At 37.6% G+C, this 19825-nt stretch overlaps 1 protein-coding gene across 1 annotated transcript; it reads left to right on the top strand.

The window, feature by feature from the left end:
- The first annotated feature begins 8837 nt into the window (after positions 1-8837).
- Positions 8838-19813, top strand: LOC104070803 (chromodomain Y-like protein). Its single transcript, XM_009575608.1, has 5 exons — positions 8838-9090; positions 9699-9871; positions 13234-13444; positions 18236-18379; positions 19433-19813. The coding sequence occupies exons 1-5, from the start codon at positions 8848-8850 to the stop codon at positions 19589-19591; spliced, it is 930 nt and encodes a 309-aa protein (XP_009573903.1). The 5' UTR covers positions 8838-8847; the 3' UTR covers positions 19592-19813.
- Positions 19814-19825: the final 12 nt, after the last annotated feature.

Here is a 19825-nt window from a genome sequence, read left to right as displayed (position 1 = left end):
CAAAGATACCTTTCATCATCCTGCTTTTAATGTGGGCTTATTTTTCCAGAATATTGGGAAAACTGGAGGAGAGGTGGTCTCTAGAACAATTTGTGAATGCTTCTTTAGATGTGGTGTCAATAGGAGTTCTGTGCTTTGCCTAAAAGCAGGGTCTTTAGGAAATCTTCTTTGGTCAAATCCTTGACTCTCCAGTGGAGGCTACTTTCCATTGAGTACCTGTGAATCAAAAGTAAGAACCTGCTTGGCACATGCATTTCTGAATGTGTCGTTCATCTCAAAGAGGTACCCAGAAGCCTCAAGTGAAGACTCAAGAAGCTTCTCCTTTGTGCTTCCTCTTCCCACTCCAGCCAGTTATTTCTGTCAAGGTCAGTAATTTCTGTAAGGGGGTGCCGCTGCAGAACAGATTGCCCATGTTAGTAGCAGCCAGCAGTGTTATGTATTGCAGGCTACCCAAGTGTAGGGTAGAGCTGGCTGTGTTAAGGCACACAGCTGCATGCACTTGTGTGCTGGAACATGGCCTCTGTGCAGCAAGCTTGTACGGCTTCAGGTAATCTATTCATTGGCCACCTCTTAATGAACCTGTTGCTGAATGTCCCACAGGCCATCAAGACATCTTCTGTTAATGACAGGCACACTAGCTCCTTGAGGTAGATATGTAAAAACAGATGTTTCTTCAAAGCAGGGATGCTCGCTCCGGATACTCTCCTGTAAAGCTCAGTACATACACATCAGTGTCCTGAACCTCTGAAAGTCCTCTAGCCCTGTTTGCCTACTACTTTTCTGCATTGAAATGCCAAATGTTTCTCTGGGCACTTGTGAATGGAGGTCTTGCAAACTCTGATATTTAAAGCCTCATCTATGTGTTAAGAATGAAATGTGAATACTTATTGATGTGTTTTCAAAAAGAAGGTAGATAAAAGTATTCTGCCAACGCAGTGGTGCTATACCCATCTACCTAAATAATTTAGCTAAAATGTTTTAGAAAGTTTTTATGTCCTTACAAGAATTACGTCATGTGTACATGGCACGTATATGTTCGTGTCTATACAGGAAACTGCCTGGGGTGTCTTCTGGCAGTATCTGTTCTAGGCTAGCCTTACATTAGGGCACTCTTACTCCACAGGAAGAGAGCCATTTTTTAGATCGCTTTGGGGATTGGATTAAATTGCAATGAAGTGCTCTTAATATAGAATGTGTTCATCTTAGGAGTTAGTGTGAAATAGCTGGGTATACTTCAAGTTTAAACCTGAGCCTATTTTGCGATAGCTTTCCTCTATAAATGAGGCCCAAGGGATGTCCTTACTTAGCTCTCAAATTTGAGAGCATTTCGAATGAATGGTGCGGTTATCGTAACCTGCAGCTCCAAGAATATCAAAGGACAAGATAGGCGAGTTCTTCTTTATGAAATGTTCCCAGTGTTAAAAGGCCTCAAAAAGGAGTCTGTAACCTAGGGAAGGCTTTTATTTATTTGTGAGAAAAAGAAATATGGCTAACTCTTTGCTTGTCCCATCACATACTTTGGTGCATGCTACTGTGAAATATGGCTGGGAGTTTTTGACTGGAATAATATCAGAGGGGCTTGGGAATTTATTTTTTCTTTTTTTTTCTTACAGCCACCTTGAATAACAGCTAAAGTGGTGAGAATGATCATGTGCACTATTTTCCGTTTGTCAGTAGTATCCTGATTATAGATTCAATGGAAAAAAGATCACTCCAAAATGAGTCTAAAACTAAGTGGAAGGGGAGAAGAGAGCAATCCTAATTTAACTTGATGCCATGATAAAGGAGAAAAAGAATTTGCCCATCTAAGGAGTGTTTACTTATATATTGCCAGTGAAATAATAAGAATGGAGATGTATTTGGAAAGCCTTTTGCAGTTGTTAGGAGGGGGGCATTTTTTTCCACTGTGAGACAGCATGTGGAAAGTTTACTTAACACCTTACACATAAAAATGCAGGGGTCCTTTTCGAAGGTAATAAAACTTAATCAGACTTTTTGAGAGCTTTGTTGCCAAATTACGTATTATTAATGTTATCCTTGTTTTTGTGGGCATGGTCTTAACAGGTGTTAGGGCTAGTATTTTGTTATTCCCATCTTTTTCAAGTATGTAAACTTTCTTTTATTTCCGCTTGTATGACTTAAAATTGTCAGACTGAGGTAAACCTATTTAACTCGAGGGTGGAGAAATGCCATTTTCTGTTGTAACAATTGCCCATTTTCAGTAGTAGAATTTTCTGTTCTGATTAGTCGCATTTTTGGTTGGCATTACAAGTTTGTCTTTACATGGATGCTTACGCTCTGAGAAGTGAAGACATTCAAAACGAAAAATAATTAAATAGCCTATAACATATGTCCAATGCAACCAGTAATGCTGCCATCTTCCTAACAGTATCATTGTAAACATGTAAATATATTTGATGCTGTAAGTAATCAAAGAAACAGAGAAAACTATCTACAGAAGGAAAAAATGGCTACTATAGACCATATTACTCTAAATGTGACATGGCAGACAAGGTAAAAATTGGTGTGGGACTGAAAAACTTTTAATCGAGTAGAGAAATATTACCAAGGGTACATGTGTGTATGTGTGTGTTTCTCTTCTCATGTTAATTTTGTCCACAACAACAGTATCTTGTAAGAAACATAGATTTTATAGGAGCAGTGCTTCAAAGTGGCATTTAAAATTAACACCTATACAAAATATAAGGCAAGGAGGAATTAAGGGCATGAGAAAGTGGCTTTTTTTAGGCATTAAGATAGACGTTGACAACCAAGCCTGCCAGCCACTGCAGGACTGTTTACATCTGAGTTGTAGTTACCTATTGCTGATGTTTCACCAAGTACTACCACAACAATTTGCCTGTCAGTCCGTGCTTAAAACCTACATTCTTTGTGTATGGAAAGGTGACATGTTTGCAAAAACAACAGAAGGTGGCTGAAGAACATCTAATGGTTCCCTATGTAACTATTGCCTGGAAACAGAATCAAGACGTGGTTAACTTTATTTGAAAAGATGAAGTCAGTGCACACACAGGCATCCCCAGCAGTAAGAGTTTTGAGGAGGTTTCAACACCAGGGTATCACAGTGATCAGCAGCCCATAATTTGAAGAAGTATGACCATTTCCCCACCCCTTTCTCTTCCCAGGCATCTTTGGGGATGCCTGTTCTAATGCAGGGGTGTGTGCTGATTATTATTGGTAGCACTGTTGTTTTGTGTGCTGCATCAATATAACAACATAGTCTGCAAGGATGTAAGTAAAGTGTATCTCTTTCATTCATAAATGACCTATACCTTCTGGACACTTTTTCAGAAACACAGAGCAAAACCGTTATTTTAGGTGAAATGTACAGTAAATTCAGAATTTTTTTTCTTACAAATATTTATAGTGGCATTTCAAAGGAAGCTGGAACTTTTGTTTGATTCCAAAATGTAAGTGCTGTAAATACATAGACAAAAAATGGGCACATATATAGTTTTTTTTAGAACCCTCATTTTGAATTTCTATAATCTGTGCCAATACACTGCAATTCTAAGAAATATTTGCTGTGTAATTGCTGAAGCAGAGGTGGAAGAATTACTGGAAACTGTTATAGATTATGTTTGCATTGCGGTGTCACTGTCTGGGGTTGGTGTCTCTGTGTGAAATATTTGATGTAGTGCAGAGTTAAGACTGGAAAAGCTGAACAGTGTTTACAGTTAGAGCTTGCTAGTACATAGGAACATGTAGAAAAACACTATTGTTCATAGGCAGAAAGGGAACATGAGGCAAGCTGCACTGGACAACTGACATGAAGTCTTGTGGATTATATATACAGGGGACTATAAAGCAGTGACAGTATAGAAAGGACTTTGGAAAAAGTACAACTTATAGCACTGATTTTTTTTTTTTTTTTTTTTTTTTTTTAAATTTTTTTTCCCAATCAGTTTTGCAGATCATATTTTTCCCTCTCCGGTACTTGAGTTGTAATCAGTTACAATTAGTGTTATTTTTGCAGTTAACACTTTAAGAAATTGTTGTTGCTGGTGTTGTTCATTTGCTTATTCAAGAGGGATGCTTCTTATTAACCATTTCGTCACTTAGTGTAGGAGAGGACGTGGTTGGTGTGTGAGGGTACAGGAAAGGCATGAGGGTCCCTGAAGCTCCTTGGGAGCACTATGGACATATCTGAAAATACTGAGTGATTTTATGATTAAAAGGAGAGATTATTTTCAGCGCAGATGAATGCCAAGCAATGAGGAGGGGTCAAAACAGATTTCTGTGTAAAACTATGCCTATAGCAAAACATAAAACCATGCCTGGACAATGACTGGTTCTTGACTACGTGTTACTGCTCAGGAAAAGGGCATTGGGCTTGTTTTGGGTAGTTTTCTGCAAAGACCTGCTCAGTGCTAGTTTAAAAACAAAACAAAACACCAAAAAAACCCACAAAAACCAAATAAATTGTTAGAAATTATTATGGAAAAAGAGTAGAGGACAAAAGAGAAGGCTTGAATATGCCACGTTATAAATCCCCATTTTGAATATTGTGTGCCATTTTGGACCCTGTTCCAAGATTTAGTAGAAGAGGAAGAGGCATGGAGAAGAATGACAGGCTTGGGCTGGCTTCTGGAAGAAGAAAGGGTAAATAAGATTGGGACTAATCAATCTGGAGAAGGGGATGTGAGGAAAGGGATGAAGAAAGTAAAGATGTATGTTGCAGAACTTACTGCAAAAAGATACTTTGGAAGACAAAACCATAGTGGTTTCAAAAGTAAATCGGACAATCCCATGGGGGATAAGGATGTAATTACGTGGGTTTGGGTGCATCCTATAGTTCTGGGCATGCAGATTTTAGGAATCCCTAAATTTCTGGTGGCTGGAGTTGTGGAAAATACTCAGACAGCATCGTTCACGTCTCCCATCTTCCTATGCTCATTCCTTAGACATCTGTGTGAAGCCTTTCAGAAACAGCATACTCTGTCAGACAAACCTTTGAGTTAAGAGTACCGTCTTACATGCTAGTGTACATGTGTACTTGAAAAGAAGTGTGCAAAAGAGGCTTGGCTGTTGTTAGAGCACCTGTTTGGATGTGTCCCCAGTATTGTTGCAAGGAGGGGAGTGTTTGTACTCAAGGCTTGCTATGTAAGCTAAACTGAACTTCTCAAGAATTTGTAAGACAGTAACAGTGAGGCACAAAGAGCTCTGAGAGGAGCTTGGGATTGTAACTTTTGGATTGTTGTGAAGTTGTGTGTTACTTTTTTTGTTTATCTAGATGTCTGGCATTGTGCATGTTATTTGTTATCCCCCTCATATTTTGGAGAGGTGGCTTTTTTCTGTCTTCTGCCAGTGGAATGTGGATGATGATACCTTTGCTGTTCTGCCCCTTTTCCAACTTCTGTATTTTGTGTATTTTGCGTCTGTCTTCCTTTTGAATAAGACCAATTCCTTTCTTATCTATTGCCCATAGCTTTCTTTTTTCTCTCAGAGCAGCTGCATGAAAATGGGGACTGTTATCAGGTTTTGATCAGCAGCTGCAAAACCAAGTAGTCCTCTTAATTTCATTTTGCATCTGTATGGTGAAGGTTTGCGCAGTAGTAGTATGTCTTCACCTTTGAGAAGATCACATTACATTAATTAACAGTTTGCAGTTGGAAGGGTTTTTTATAACTATAAGAGCTGTTTGTTTACCTCTTAAACATACATAGTTCTGCATTAGTTCACAATATCCAGGGTAAATTGTCTTTTTTCCAAGCCCTTACTGTTTTTGGAAGGCTCAGATTGAAAAGAGAGGGCTGTGGTGTTTTGTTTGTCTTTGATATGCTATCTCCATTAACGTATTAAAATGTAGAACTGCTTTTGGTTTGTTATGAAATCTATTTTTAAAAATTGTAATTAACCTGAAAATAAGTAACCTCAATGCAAAATTTTCATGTGAGGAAATCTATGGCATTACAGTTAATTCTCCCTGGCATTTTTTTTTTAAGTTTTCATCCTCATTTGCAGCAACACATGTCCAAGACTGTCCAGTGATGTAACCTTTGCCTATTTATATATAGCATGAAGTACTGCTTTATGTCTCTGAGCTGTCTCTTCAGTTTGGAGGACGGAATGCCAAAAAAAAAGAGCCCCCTACGCTTTAAGGTGTAGAAGGTCACAAACTTACAGCGATAATGACAAACACTAACGAACGTATTTTAACTCTGTCGGTGCCATTTTCTAATCCGTACTAGCTGGCCGAATCTCCCTGCGCAGAGGTACGGTTTCCAAAGCCGACAGGTTTTTGATTCCAGTCTAAGTATCCTAAAAGTGTGTTTACAAGATGGGACGTAGGAGGTTTCTTCCACTGAACTGCAGCTGTCCCTTGTTTGTGGTTTGAAACTGCAACTATTGACAAGTGCAGACAGACTTTATATAAAAACTCAGAAGGTCTCTTGCCAATTCAATAAGCATGAAAAGTGGCGTGTGGTGTTTACATCTTGGTCTCTCTTGCCAAAAGTTTTGTCTCTCAAAGTGTAGAATCATTGCCTCTTACATCTCAAAAGTAATTTTCTGGTATTTGAGTACGTCTTTGGAAGTACGAATCGTGGGAAAAGATGTACTCAAAGCTCTTACCCAAGTTTACTGACTCTTTTGTTTGTTTGTTTGTTTTTGTTTTGTTTTTTTTTTTTTGTTTAGTCTAGTCTATTGTGCTCTCCTGGTTCTCCACTTTTTCCACTATGGCTAAGACAGAAGCCATAAAATCTTGTATCAGGGTTTAGAAATTGGAGGTGATTTCAGTCGTTTTAATTTACCTTTCCTATGGAAAAACAAACCATTGCGGCCAGTGATACCATTTAATTTTGTGTTCCTAATGAAATATGGGGCAACAGTGGTGCTCCTGCAAATTCCCTTTGAAGGGAATTCTTTTAAGGGACTGTAATCAACATAGTGTGGTTTACAAGGGAAAAGTATCGAAAGCATCCCTCATCAATTTCATATTTGGTATGCATCAAATTTTTATTTATTCTGCTGAAATGAAAAAAGGAATTTTATAAGCCATGAAAAATTCAGGAATAAATGTGAAACTTCTGTGACAATATAAAATATTAATTTTCCATTTCATTTTGTTCACCTCTGTCTCTGAGACTGATCACAAACTGAATTCAGCTTCTTACTCTTTGCTTTAAACAATTGAGAAATCTTGAGTTGTCTTTAACTTCTTCACAAAAAGTGATACGGTAAGACAATTAAATCACTAATACAACAAGAAAGACTTTAAAAAGTAAAATAAAACCTTGTTATTGTATAGTTCCTTTGACAGACAACTTGCCTAATAAATCATAACAGATTTATAATCAAATCTTTTAAAATATTTGATATAAAGACTTCATTTATATCTGAAAGCAGTTTCTGAAATACAAATAGAAAAACATATAGTGTTCTAAATTTTAATTTAATTAGTCTTTCTCTTAATATCTCTCTCATACTTCATACAGGTCAAAGTAAGCAACATCTGAATACAGTTAAAATGTGGCGATATAGGAAATTCCAGTTATTTAGGTGAGCCTGTTTAATGTCTTCACTGGACCCACAAGTATTTAAGTATCTTGTGGGGGGGAAAAAAAAAAAAAAAAATTAAAGTAAAATAAAATTAAAAATCATAGCATTGCATATTATTAGAACTTTAAAAATATAGCTTTTTCAGGAGGATAATGATGAATTAAGCAAGATCCATTAATGGCATTTAATTAACAACTTACTTACACGTGGTTTAACTGTACCTTTTAAGACATCATATGCATGATGTTCTGAAGTACCTGTTTGTGAGATGAAGGCTGTGGGTTTCCAGTAGATTTTAACAAAGTCTCAGACATCAGTTTTCAGGAAAAGGCTTTAAAAACTTTCCTATCTTGGCCTGTAACGCATTTTTCCAATGTTTTTAACCCTACTGTCCCCTCCCCCCAAGCATACTCCATTACTTTAATCTGACAGATTTTATGGAGATTTTACATGGAGACTTTAACAATACAGATGGATTATAGACCCAAGATGTTCTCTTCTTTTCTCTTATGAATGCTAATTATTTGGTATCATGTTTCTAATGTGGAGTACAGAAAAACCTGTCCTTTCTGTGTCATGAGGAATGGCCTGTTTACTTGCATGCCTTCAAATTCTGTCTATTTAAGTGACTGGGAACAAGACCAGAAAGACATAATGCTCTATTTGCCAATTCTAATAGCAAAAACTGTTTAGACTTGAGAAATATCTCATTGTCTATGAATCCATTAAAATATCCATCACTGCATGGGTCTTGTTTCAGTCCCACAGAAGTATAGTCTGTATTTCTTCATTTCCATTTTCCTTTAAAGACTGTTACGCTTTATATGATCTTGTCAATCAAGTTCTTTATTTGGCGTATTGTAAGTGTAATTTTCTTCTGTATATTAACTTCTCATGGCGTTTGAAACAAAAGGCTTCTGCTTTCTTGTTGCAATCCTGATGCTGTTAGATGACTTAAAGATGTTGGAAAGGGAGAAAGCAGAGTGTTAACCTACTGAAGTGCATTGGTATTAGGAACGTTAAATAAACCTTTCCCTTTCTTCTAAAAATAAGTATATAATGATTGGTCTGTTTGGCTTGTTTAAAATGTATTTTCTCACACCTGTAAAATGAATGTGTTGGATCCCTTTGTCACTTTAATTCTGCTCTGTGCACAGTGTCTATTTCTGTAACACTTCAGTAACTTCCAGGTGACTGAGTTTCATATTTACTGTGTGTTCTTAATATGACTAGTGTGTTTTCAAGCTAATAGGGATTTTGAAATTGCTGAGCTAATAAAATGTAATTAATGAATGTTACTGTTTATTTCCAGGTACATCCACCTTTATGGAAGCATTAGCAGCCAATGGTACAACCAACATACAGACATCTGTAACAGGAGTGACAGCCAGCAAACGGAGGTTTATTGATGACAGGAGAGATCAACCTTTTGATAAAAGGCTACGGTTCAGCGTGAGGCAAACGGAGAGTGCGTACCGGTACAGAGACATTGTTGTCAGGAAACAAGATGGATTCACACATATTTTGCTATCAACAAAATCATCTGAAAATAATTCACTAAATCCAGAGGTCAGAATAATTCTGATTTTGGGGGCGGGGGGGGGAGGATGCTGAGGGAATTCTAAATCTCTGCCTCATTTATGCCTGTTATTCAGGCACAAACATACACGAAACAAGATTCAGGTTGTTGCTTGCAAGATGTTACGCATCCAACTGACTTTAATTGTAATTCAGTTGAGTTTTAACTACGTTATCTGAACATGTAGATGTACTGCCTCTTATAAGACGTAGTGATTTATGAAGTGCAACTTGAAACAAGCTTTAGCCTGAATTAAGGTTCTTTTTTTCTGAACTGGTTGCATATGCCATCTGCTGTCCAAATTACAGAAATGCTGAAGGAGTGCTTTTGTTACAGATAACATCTAATAGATCTTTTCTTCAGGATTTCATTATCTTAGTCTAATTACATTTTTGAAATGCAAAGCTTCTAATACTTTTTTTTAACTTTCTTATTTTGGGATAATGAAAAAAGTTAACTTTTCTAATATGATGGTTGAGTGGATCCTAAGGAAAAATTAAAGATATCGAAGATCTCATGGGGGGAAGAGGGGAGGAGAACAGTATGCTACTCTTTAATGACATAATAAAAAGATTCTAATGAATTTTTGATTTTTCAGGTAATGAAGGAAGTCCAAAGTGCACTGAACACAGCAGCTGCAGATGACAGTAAACTTGTGCTGTTCAGTGCAGTTGGTAGCATTTTCTGCTGTGGTCTTGATTTTATTTATTTTATACGACGCTTAACAGATGACAGAAAAAAGGAAAGCACTAAGATGGCAGAAGCTATTAGGTATGTAAGATTATCTTCAGTCGTCTGAGTGGATATTCTTCATGTAGTCTGGCTTGGTTTATCTTTTTTATTTGAAAAGCCTCTATTCACAAGTGATAGAGCGTGCAGTACTTCTTTATATTCCCTGTCCCTTTCTATTTGGGTTGTCATTTCATGCATCACTATTTTTACTACTAAAATTTAACTATGAAAACTGCTAGTATGGTAATACTCCTCCAGTTGAAACCAATTTTAAAAGACTTAAACAGCCATAGGGTTTCAGGAAAACAAATTTAACACATACAAATACAAGATGTGCATTGAATGAGTAGCTTAATATAGTACTTTCAGAGCAGTGGAATGATGGATATTTTAGAGGAGTAGATTAATACTAGTGAACATCATCCCAATGCTAGGTACCAAACCTAATGTTTAAACAAAATGAGCTGAACAACTACAAACTAGAAGAATATATATAGAAAAAAGTATGGATCTTAAAAAGACATGTTTTAACAGTACAAACAAGTAGCTTACCATTTGAACACTGGTTTTGAGGGCCTGGGCTCTTGGATTAGCTCTTGTATGCTTCCAGAGTATCTATATTCCTTCAGAGACCTATGTTCTGCTGTTGTTATCAATATCCCTAAAAAGGCCTTGTAACATGTAAAGCCTGTTTCATTGGAGGCACAGTTGGCTCATAGAAATGATAATAGTTAGATTTTCAAAGGAAAATTTTCAGTCATTCCATGTGAAAGTTGCTCAGGCCGTGACTTCAGATGCGGCCAGGGGACAGAGGCTCTTAACACTGAACTTCTGTTACTAGTTTAATTCAGGCCCTTCCAGAAGCCTGATTTGTCACATATTATTCATTGTTAATAAAATGGATAAAGGTAACTTAAAACACCTATGAACCCCCCCTTCAAATATAATAATGCTATTTTTCATATATATGCTAGATATGGTCCTCCCTGGAATATTCAGACATGATTAAAATTATCTTAAGTCTCTGGATAGGATGTTTGTATGACAGCTTGCTTAAGATGGTCCCAGTAGAAATTTTTTTGCATTCATCTATTTCAGCTCACTAGAATGAGTTAAGAAGCAGCATGATAACCTTTAGTGAGGGATGCAATATAGTAAAAAGTCCCTTTTCACAGAAATACAAAAACATGTAATACAGATAAAGAGCGAACTTTAAAATTACCACTAAATCCCCCTTTTTTAGAATTTTGATAAAAATCCCATATTTCAGCATCTAATACCGAAATGAAAAGAAAATCATCTGCCATTCAGAGCAAAGGAGTGCTTTACAGGTGCTGACAACTGTATGTCGTACATTGTATTCTAATCAGAATTTGTCATGTACTTGAAGTAAATATGGACAACTTCTTCATTATATGTGGTAGCTATTAACTGAGAAATGTCTGCACCTCAACTTCGAGGTTTTAGAAGTCTCTAATAGTCTAATGTGTGTACACACACGCTTACTTTTTCCTAAGAAGCTCTTGAAGGCATTCACTGTTTGAGAACAGACAAGTATGTAAACATCCATGCTTTGTGGGTACTGGAATGAATTGTCATTTTGTGTTAATAATGAGAATACGCATTTGTAACTTAATAGCATAGCACCTATAGCATTATGACCAAGAAAGGGAGATGAGGAGGCGAAGTTTTCAGGTGTGTGATATGTGATTATGGAGCTGTACTATTTATGGCTTGTTCATAATTTAAAAAGGCAGATTTGTTTATTAAGCAAAGCTGTCTCCCAAAAGTCCAGAAGTACTCCTTAAGGAAACTCATTAATGCTTTGCCCATCTTCACTTATAACTGTATACCTTATACCTTCACTTAAAAATATAGGTAGGTAGGTACCTTATACCAATGTCATACATAAAACACAGTGAAGACCAAGCAGGGCTGTAACCACAGTTTTGGTGCCCAGAGGCGAGGTATGACTACAGCCTCAACTACGAGAGGGCTGTGAGGGCTGTGAATATACCACAAGCGCCATATCAGCTGGTGCTTGTAGGAGGGGTGTTAAATCCGCGCCTGCCCAATTACTGTGCTGCTTTGGGCTGGGAGAAGTGCTAGGCTTTTGCAGAATCAGAGAATGGTTGAGGCTGGAAGGGACCTTTGGAGGTCATCTTGTTCAACCTGCCCCTGCTCAAGCAGGGTCAGCTAGAGCAGGTTGCCCGGGACCATGTCCAGGCAGGGTCTTTGAATATCTCCAAGGATGGAGAAGCAACAACCTTGCTGGCTGCCTATTCAGTTACCCTGACAGTAAGAAAGTGTTTCCTGATGTTCAGAGAGAACCTCCTGTGTTTCAGTTTGTGCCCACTGCCTCTGGTCCTGTCACTGGGCACCACTGAAAAGAGCCTGGCTCCATCTTCTTTGTATCCTGCCTTCAGGTATTTATACACATCGATGAGATCCCCCCTGAGCCTTCTTTTTTCCAGGCTGAACAGTCTCGGCTCTCTCAGCCTTTCCTCACATGAGACATTCCAGTCCCTTAGTCATCTTGGTGGCCCTTTGCTAGACCATCTTCAGTAGCTCCACATCTCTCTTTCACTGGGGAGCCCATAACTGGGCACCAGTGCTGAGCAGCTGAGCAGAGGGGAAGGATCACCTCCTGCAACCTGCTGGCAACACTCCTCCTAATGCAGGCGAGGATACTATTAGCCTTCTTTGCCACAAGGGCACGTTGCTGGCTCAAGTTCAATGTGGTGTCCACCAGGACCCCTAGATCCTTTTCTGCCAAGCTGCTTTCCAGCTGTTTGGTTTCCCGCATATATTGGTGCCTGGGGTTGTTCTTCCCCAGGTGCAGGACTTCGCACTTCCCCTTGTTGAACTTCATGAGGTTCCCGTGAGCCCATTTCTCCAACCTGCTGAGGTCCCTCTGGATGGCAGCACGACCTTTTAGTGTATCAGCTTAGTTTTGTATCATCAGCAAACTTGCTGAGGGTACACTCTGCCCCATCATCCAGGTCATGAATGAAGCTGTTGAACAGTACTGGACCCAGCACTGACCCCCTGGGGTGCAACACTAGTTACTGGCCTCCAACTAGACTTTGTGCCACTGACCACCACCCTCTGGGCCAGCCATTCAGACATTTTTCAGTCCACCTCACTGTCTGCTCATACATCAACAGCTTGACTACGAGTCTTATGGGAGACAGTGCTGAAAGCCTCACTCTGAAGTCTAGGTAGACAATATCCACTGCTCTCCCCTCATTCACCAAGCTAACCACCTCATTGTGGAAGGTTATCAGGTTGGTTTTGAAAGTTATGTTACTGTGGAGATGAATTATTACTGAGTTTTCAAGGGCTGGTATATTTTACTCACTCTACGTATCTAGTGAGTGCATGTTTCTGTTTCTCTTCAGGAATTTTGTGAATACTTTTATTCAGTTTAAGAAGCCTATCATTGTAGCAGTAAATGGCCCAGCCATTGGACTTGGAGCATCTATATTGCCTCTGTGTGACGTGGTTTGGGCTAACGAGAAGGCTTGGTTTCAGACACCATACACTACTTTTGGACAAAGTCCAGATGGATGTTCATCCCTTACATTCCCTCGGATAATGGGCCTGGCTTCTGTAAGTAGCTTGCAGGGTAGGGGCTGACAGCTTCACAATGCAGTTGTGATAATTTATCCAGAGTGATTTCAAGACTTTTTACCTTTGCTGTGTTGTCTTTTCTTCATTTTTTCTTTCTCTCATGAAAACCTTTCATGAGAAACCAGTATTTATAGCTTCTCTGCTCCATGCTGTTACAACCTAGTCTTCACTTGCGTGCACAGAACAGAAAGCAGGCATGGGACTTAATCCCACGTCATGGGCACCCTTAACCCTGACGGTGGCAGAAGGGTTATGTCCTGCATACCAGGACACACCTTCCCTGCTGATGCCTTGTGAGGACCAGCCACCAGCGTCTTGCGTTCAGCACAGCATCAGAGTGTAGCAGAGAATGGGCTGGTCTGCACTCAGTGTCGTTACATAGCAGAGCACTGTGTCACCAGCTATTAGCAGTCTCATGCTAGTATGCAAAATAAGTAATTCAGCTTTCATGCACTCGTTCTCAAGAAGTCGTGTCGAACTTCCTCACTTTGTAGATCTCTGCTGATGTTTAACACTAGTCTGTTATGCAAGAAATACTCGGTCCAAATCACGTTTGTGAAGGATTTTTTTTTTTTTCAGTCTTGCACATTTGATTTACAGTATTGCTGGATTAAAAAAAAAAAAGGTAACGCTTTGCATTGTTGCTGAAAACATAAGGCACATGTTATCTAGTATCCCTTTTCTTGCTTTCCAATTAGATGAAAGAATCAAATGTAACAAAAAGCTATTTAGAAATCTCTTATCTATCTACATTATTTTCATGTTGCTTATTATTTTTTATGCTGTGTTCTTTGAAAACTGAGACCTACGTCCCGTTCCAATTTATGTTGAACAGTAAGAAACAAGCACCTGTTTTTCCTAAATTATTGTTTATTATAAAAGACAATTTTTCCCTGTAGGTATTTATTGATTTTAAAAATACAGATTTCAATATATTAAAAGCATCAGTTTGAACAGATCTAATGACTAATTGTGTGATATCTGGATTTAGTATTAGAAGAGAACAGAAAAGGTAACTGAAATAGATTAACAGTTATAAGAGTATCTTAATACCTTAGCATGTTTCAAACTACTGATTGTTCCTTTCCCTTTTTATTTGGCCATCCGTCCATCCATTCATCCATCCATTCCATCCATCCCCGTCCTTCAGAGACTTGTGGTTGTTACTTTTCGTTTCTTTAGGAGTTGTGCCGAAAACAAAAGCAGCTCTTCCCTAGTATATGTTCATGTGTGTTTGCGAATGCTCTCATTTTTAAATATACAGACTTAAATTGAAAGCTTCCAGTGATAAGAATTCCATAATATTCAATGCAAAGGCGGGGGGAGGGGGGAAAGTCCACTGTTTTCATACTATCCTTGACCTTCTGCAGTATAGCAATGTCAATGCTGTACAGGACAAAGTTGGACTTTAATGAGCAGATTTCATGAAATATATTCAGAATCCATACTGAAAATTTTTACTAAGTAGCAGGCTTTCTATCTATAAAAGGGAGAGAGAAGTCAGCAGAAAGAAGAGATGGTATGAATGAGATGAGAAACATTTGGGGGAAAAAAAAAATTAAAATATGATACAAAAGAAAGATTTAAGGCCTCTGTATGTATCATAAAATCTGCTACAAAATGTATTAATTCAGCAATATTAGTCCCACCCTTAACTCTTGTAAGTCATATTCAGTGCACTCTTTTCCTCATCAGCAGTTACGTAAAAATCTTCAATTGCAAGATTGTTGGAAATATCTTCTCTACTGGGTCAGTCTTGGCTGGTGAGCAGGTCTGTCATGAAGGGTTTTTTCCACAGAACATGTTCAACAGAGGTCATTATTACAGGAAATCTGAAGCCCAGACCTTAGGATTCAAAGCTGATATTTATTGGGAATACCAAGAATTTTAGAAGGATTCTTAAACTTGGCTTTTGAGTTTTGAAAACAATCTGTGATAGAGATTAAGGTGAGGTCTGTTTGGGGAGATATGTTACTGTGCCTCTGCTGTGGAGTTCTTGGTCTGGTTTTCTGGTCCTGGATATAAAGCACAGGAGCCACCTGATCAAGCTTCACACACTGGGTTTCCCTGTTGGTCTCCACCACGCTTGGCAGTATTTCTTATGCCTTTCTGTCAGTCATGAGGGATACACGTTTCCATAGTGCCTGTAGTCCACATTACAGCCAAGGTCTCGGGCGTGCTGCCTCCTGACCGTAGTGCGAGAGAGCTGAGATGCTCCACGGCAGCTAGCGCCTGTGGGCTTGCACGAAAGGTCCCTCCGTGAGCCTCAAAGCACTCGCTGTAAAAGAGAGACCAGAGGATGTCCCAGTGAAGTTCCTCTGTGGAAAGAGAAAGACAGACCGAGTAGAAAATGAAGGTTGTTAGTGAGAATCTTATAGTAATGAAATATTTTTAGCATCTTCATTTCTATTGCTGTATTATATTTCTTGGAAAGTAACCACCAAGTTGTGTTAATTTTCACAGCTGATACAAGGCCTGAGTATATGATTAAAACTTGTTTAGCAGTGGGTCTCCGGCATATGTTGTGTATAGATCAAAAGTGAAGATGTCAGAGCAAAACATTTCCCTTCAAAACCTGTCAACTGAGAACACTAATGGGAGCGCTCATTTCATGTGAGGTTTTCTGCTAATGCTGTGTTATGGCTGGCAGAAAGAAGATAACTGCACCATTATCATTTGTGGTTTTTCATGTTCAGGAGAACTGTGCAGTTGCTACTGAGTTTTAGAAGAAAATTAAGGTTTTCTAGCACTGATTTTTATCCTTGTTACCAAAGATACATGTGAAGAATATGTAGACCTGACCAGCTGACTCAAATTTCTGACTTTCCTAACTCCCAGTTAGATTGATGTCACGTTTTGATCTTGGATATAAATGTTAAGTATCATCTTTTAAAATTATTTTGGAAGAATTTTTTTTTTCCCCCCCATATCTCCTTAGGGGAATGATTCGTGGATTTAGACAAACTTGTGTATATCACTGATTTTTGGCTAGTGTTTCAGTTTAGTATTATTCACGTATAATCTGGAAAACTAAAAGTATTAAAAGTTGTGAAAGTCAATGAACCTTGTATATTTGATTTTGCTTTCACAGAAGGTAGAACTATAGGGGTATATAATTTGTACCTTTAGTTTGAGGCTTGGTTGTTTTGGTTTTTTTTAAAACTAATATATGTGAATCACAACTTTCCATATTAACTTATGAGAGATGTGCTGGTGATAAATTTTATGTAAAAGATCCTAGGAAACATATCTTTTTTTACATGCGTAATGGACTAGGAGTCAGCAGCCAAACTGCCAGTAGAACCCAGATTTTGTATTTCATTACAAAGGGGCAAATAATAGACCTCTGAGTTTTCAAATTTCTTCATGTGTAAAATGGCAATACTAGGAACATTACCTACAGTAATTAGATAACTTGGGATCCTGAACTGAAAGTTGCTGTAGTAATTACAAAAACTTCCAGTATTAGAAAACATTTTAAAAAATACAGAATTTTGTCCTCAGAAATGCTACACCTGTCAGGTTTGGGTGTTTTATAACAGCCTTATTTCCCATATTTCAAGAATCCAGTGATGGCTTTGTCATATCTTCAATGTAAATTAGTCATTAAGAAACAGTAAAACTGATTTTTTTTTTTTTTTTTTTTTTTTTTTTTTGAGGTTGACAATTACTCTGACTTTAATATTCACTGGCTGTTTCCATGCAGCTGTCACTGCAAACAAAAAGTTTAACTGTGTAAGAAACTTCACTAAAGGTAGAAGTAAAGCCTAAGTCTAAATGGTTGTAGGATGAAGCTTTAATGGGGAAGCTGATAGTGAAGTGTATGATAATTACAAATCAATAAGATTTACAGAACTAGAGAGCACCTTATTGCATAGAATGTAGTACTCTGTTCTGTACCTTTAAACTATGTACAAGATCTTTTAAATACTGGGGGTTTTAATAAGACTGCTAAATCAGCTTTTGAAAGGATTTATCATTTCAATATTGAACTCCTGAATAAAATGGGAATGTTTATTTTCTATGAATTTGATCAGAAATTGGAATATATCCTGCTTACTTCGGTGGGTTTTGCAGGTCAAATTCTAAGATGATCCAACTATTTTAAATGTTGCATCACAATTGAAATACTGCCGAAGGCTTTTGAGAATATATCATATATTCTCAATGAAATACGAAAATATGAAAATAAACCATATATTTAGGTTTCAAATGTTTTCAGTACTAAGAACCATTTTAGTTGCAAAATATTTAACTGTATTTTTTTCTGCCAAGACTGGCAGTTCCCAGGAGGTCTACTACCAAAAGTGGGTTGTCTTTATAATTTACAGATAATGTAGATTTTTAGCAAAGACTTCATTGCTGCAACTAACATTATTATAAAGGGCAAGATGATGTATTCATTGCTGTTTTGCAGATCCGCCAGGCTTTATAACCTATTACCACATACACAGTTAATCAAGTCAGCAATACTGCAAGAAAGCTAGAGCTAATGAACATTCATGAATGGGAAATGACAAAAGACATTTTCACATTTAACCCTTAATCATAGACCTGCGTATTTTTATAAGTACTGACGTAGTATAGTCAACAACACCAACCAGCGAGCTGTAGGCAAGTCTTTTTTCTTTATCAATTAAAAGTTGGAAGAGCTATAATAAAACTATTTCAAATAGTGGAGGCATTTTCCTTATTTGTTTTGAACATTTTTCCTTTAATGAGTTTCGTCTCATTACATTTCATACCAGAAGTAACTTTTTATCCCTTCAGGCCAATGAAATGTTGTTCAGTGGAAGGAAGTTGACTGCGCAGGAAGCTTGTGCCAAAGGACTCGTCTCTCAAGTGTTTTGGCCGGGAACATTCACACAAGAAGTAATGGTTCGAATTAAGGAACTTGTCACATGTAATTCAGTTGTAAGTTTCCTTTATTTCTTACAATACATTTTTATTATTAGATTAATAAGAATTAATCCAAGTATTATTAGACTACAGAATTATGTCCTTCTAAAAAAAAGACCATTTTCATTAAATAAGGACTGCATTTTAGTATAGCAATGTCTTTTAACACATCCTTATGTATCTTTTTGTTTCTGGGTTTTTGAGGTTTTTTTTTTTTTAACTTTGTATCTTACTCTCCTTTATCATATGCCATAGTACATTGTGATTAAGAACATTAAAGCAGCATTAGACTCTTCACAACATATTTTGGTTTTAACATAGTTGCGTTAAGTCCAACTTATTCTAATCAACAGTGTAAACAGTTGCCCTAAGAACTGCACAGAAACACAGAAATCTTGAGTTGTAATTCAATGTCTTGAGTTGTAATTTAAATTACCAAGGAAATAAATGCAGCCTTTGACATGTTGAACTTACAGTTTTACGAGTAACACCTAGTCCATTCATGTTGCGTGCACTACTGGCATTTGCACAAGATAGCTAAAACTACCAATATTTGATCTCTTACAAGAAGAGGTGCAGTACAAATTAACTGTTCTCTGCATTAGAAGTTTGGGATTTTGAAACAAATAGTTTTCTAGATGGAAAAGCGAACAAGACTTTTCAGTCTATTTTAAATGCTCAAGAGATTCACGGTCTGCCCAGTTATTAGAGCAGTTCTGGATAATAGTGTTATGATTAACCTTACCAAAATGGAGTTGGAGTTTTCTCTATCAGTGTAAACCTGTGTGTGTATGTGTATATTTATATATATTTTCATAGTTATGATTTTATGATTTTATGATTTTCATTACTTCTACATTTTTGTGCACTTGTACAGTGTGCTGGTTTGGGGTAAAGGAAATCCTGTGTGATGCTACGAGAAAGAGTCTGAGAAACGTTTCTTAGGGTCATGAATTGATAAGCTGAAGTTCATAATCAACTTCAGGATTCGTCCATATAAACCTGTAAGTGCACATGTTGCTCAGTTCTCACGTAATACTAACCCAACTCCCTTTTTTTTTGGCCTAGGTACTTGAAGAATCCAAAGCTTTAGTACGTAATATCATGAAGGTGGACTTGGAACAAGCAAATGAAAAGGAGTGTGAAGTTTTGAAGAAAATCTGGGGCTCGGCACAAGGGATGGACTCAATGTTAAAATATCTGCAGAAGAAAATTGATGAGTTCTGATGAGATGCCCGTTGACACTGGAATTGTATTTCTTGGACATCAGGGCAAACAAACTATGCCCATTTTAAAAACTTATATAAACTCACCCCTTGCTCAGCTTGGGAACAGGAGTGGACCCCCCCCTCCCCTTTTATTGTCAAGGGGTTTTAAAGTACTGTATCACTTAAATTTGAACAAAACTCCTTTCTCCACGATTGTTACATATAGATATATACACACACACACACACACACA

This window comes from Fulmarus glacialis, unplaced genomic scaffold, assembly GCF_000690835.1.
Source record: "Fulmarus glacialis isolate BGI_N327 unplaced genomic scaffold, ASM69083v1 scaffold9404, whole genome shotgun sequence".
In the NCBI taxonomy this organism is placed as follows: Eukaryota; Metazoa; Chordata; class Aves; order Procellariiformes; family Procellariidae; genus Fulmarus; species Fulmarus glacialis.
This window is presented reverse-complemented; position numbering and strand designations above follow the sequence as displayed.

Bases quoted from the DNA above. Each gene is read 5' to 3' on its own strand.
- LOC104070803 (XM_009575608.1), top strand. From the start codon at position 8,848: ATGGAAGCATTAGCAGCCAATGGTACAACCAACATACAGACATCTGTA. The intron at 9,872-13,233 runs GTATGTAAGATT...GTTTCTCTTCAG, and splicing joins AAGATGGCAGAAGCTATTAG to GAATTTTGTGAATACTTTTA. The intron at 13,445-18,235 runs GTAAGTAGCTTG...TTATCCCTTCAG, and splicing joins GGATAATGGGCCTGGCTTCT to GCCAATGAAATGTTGTTCAG.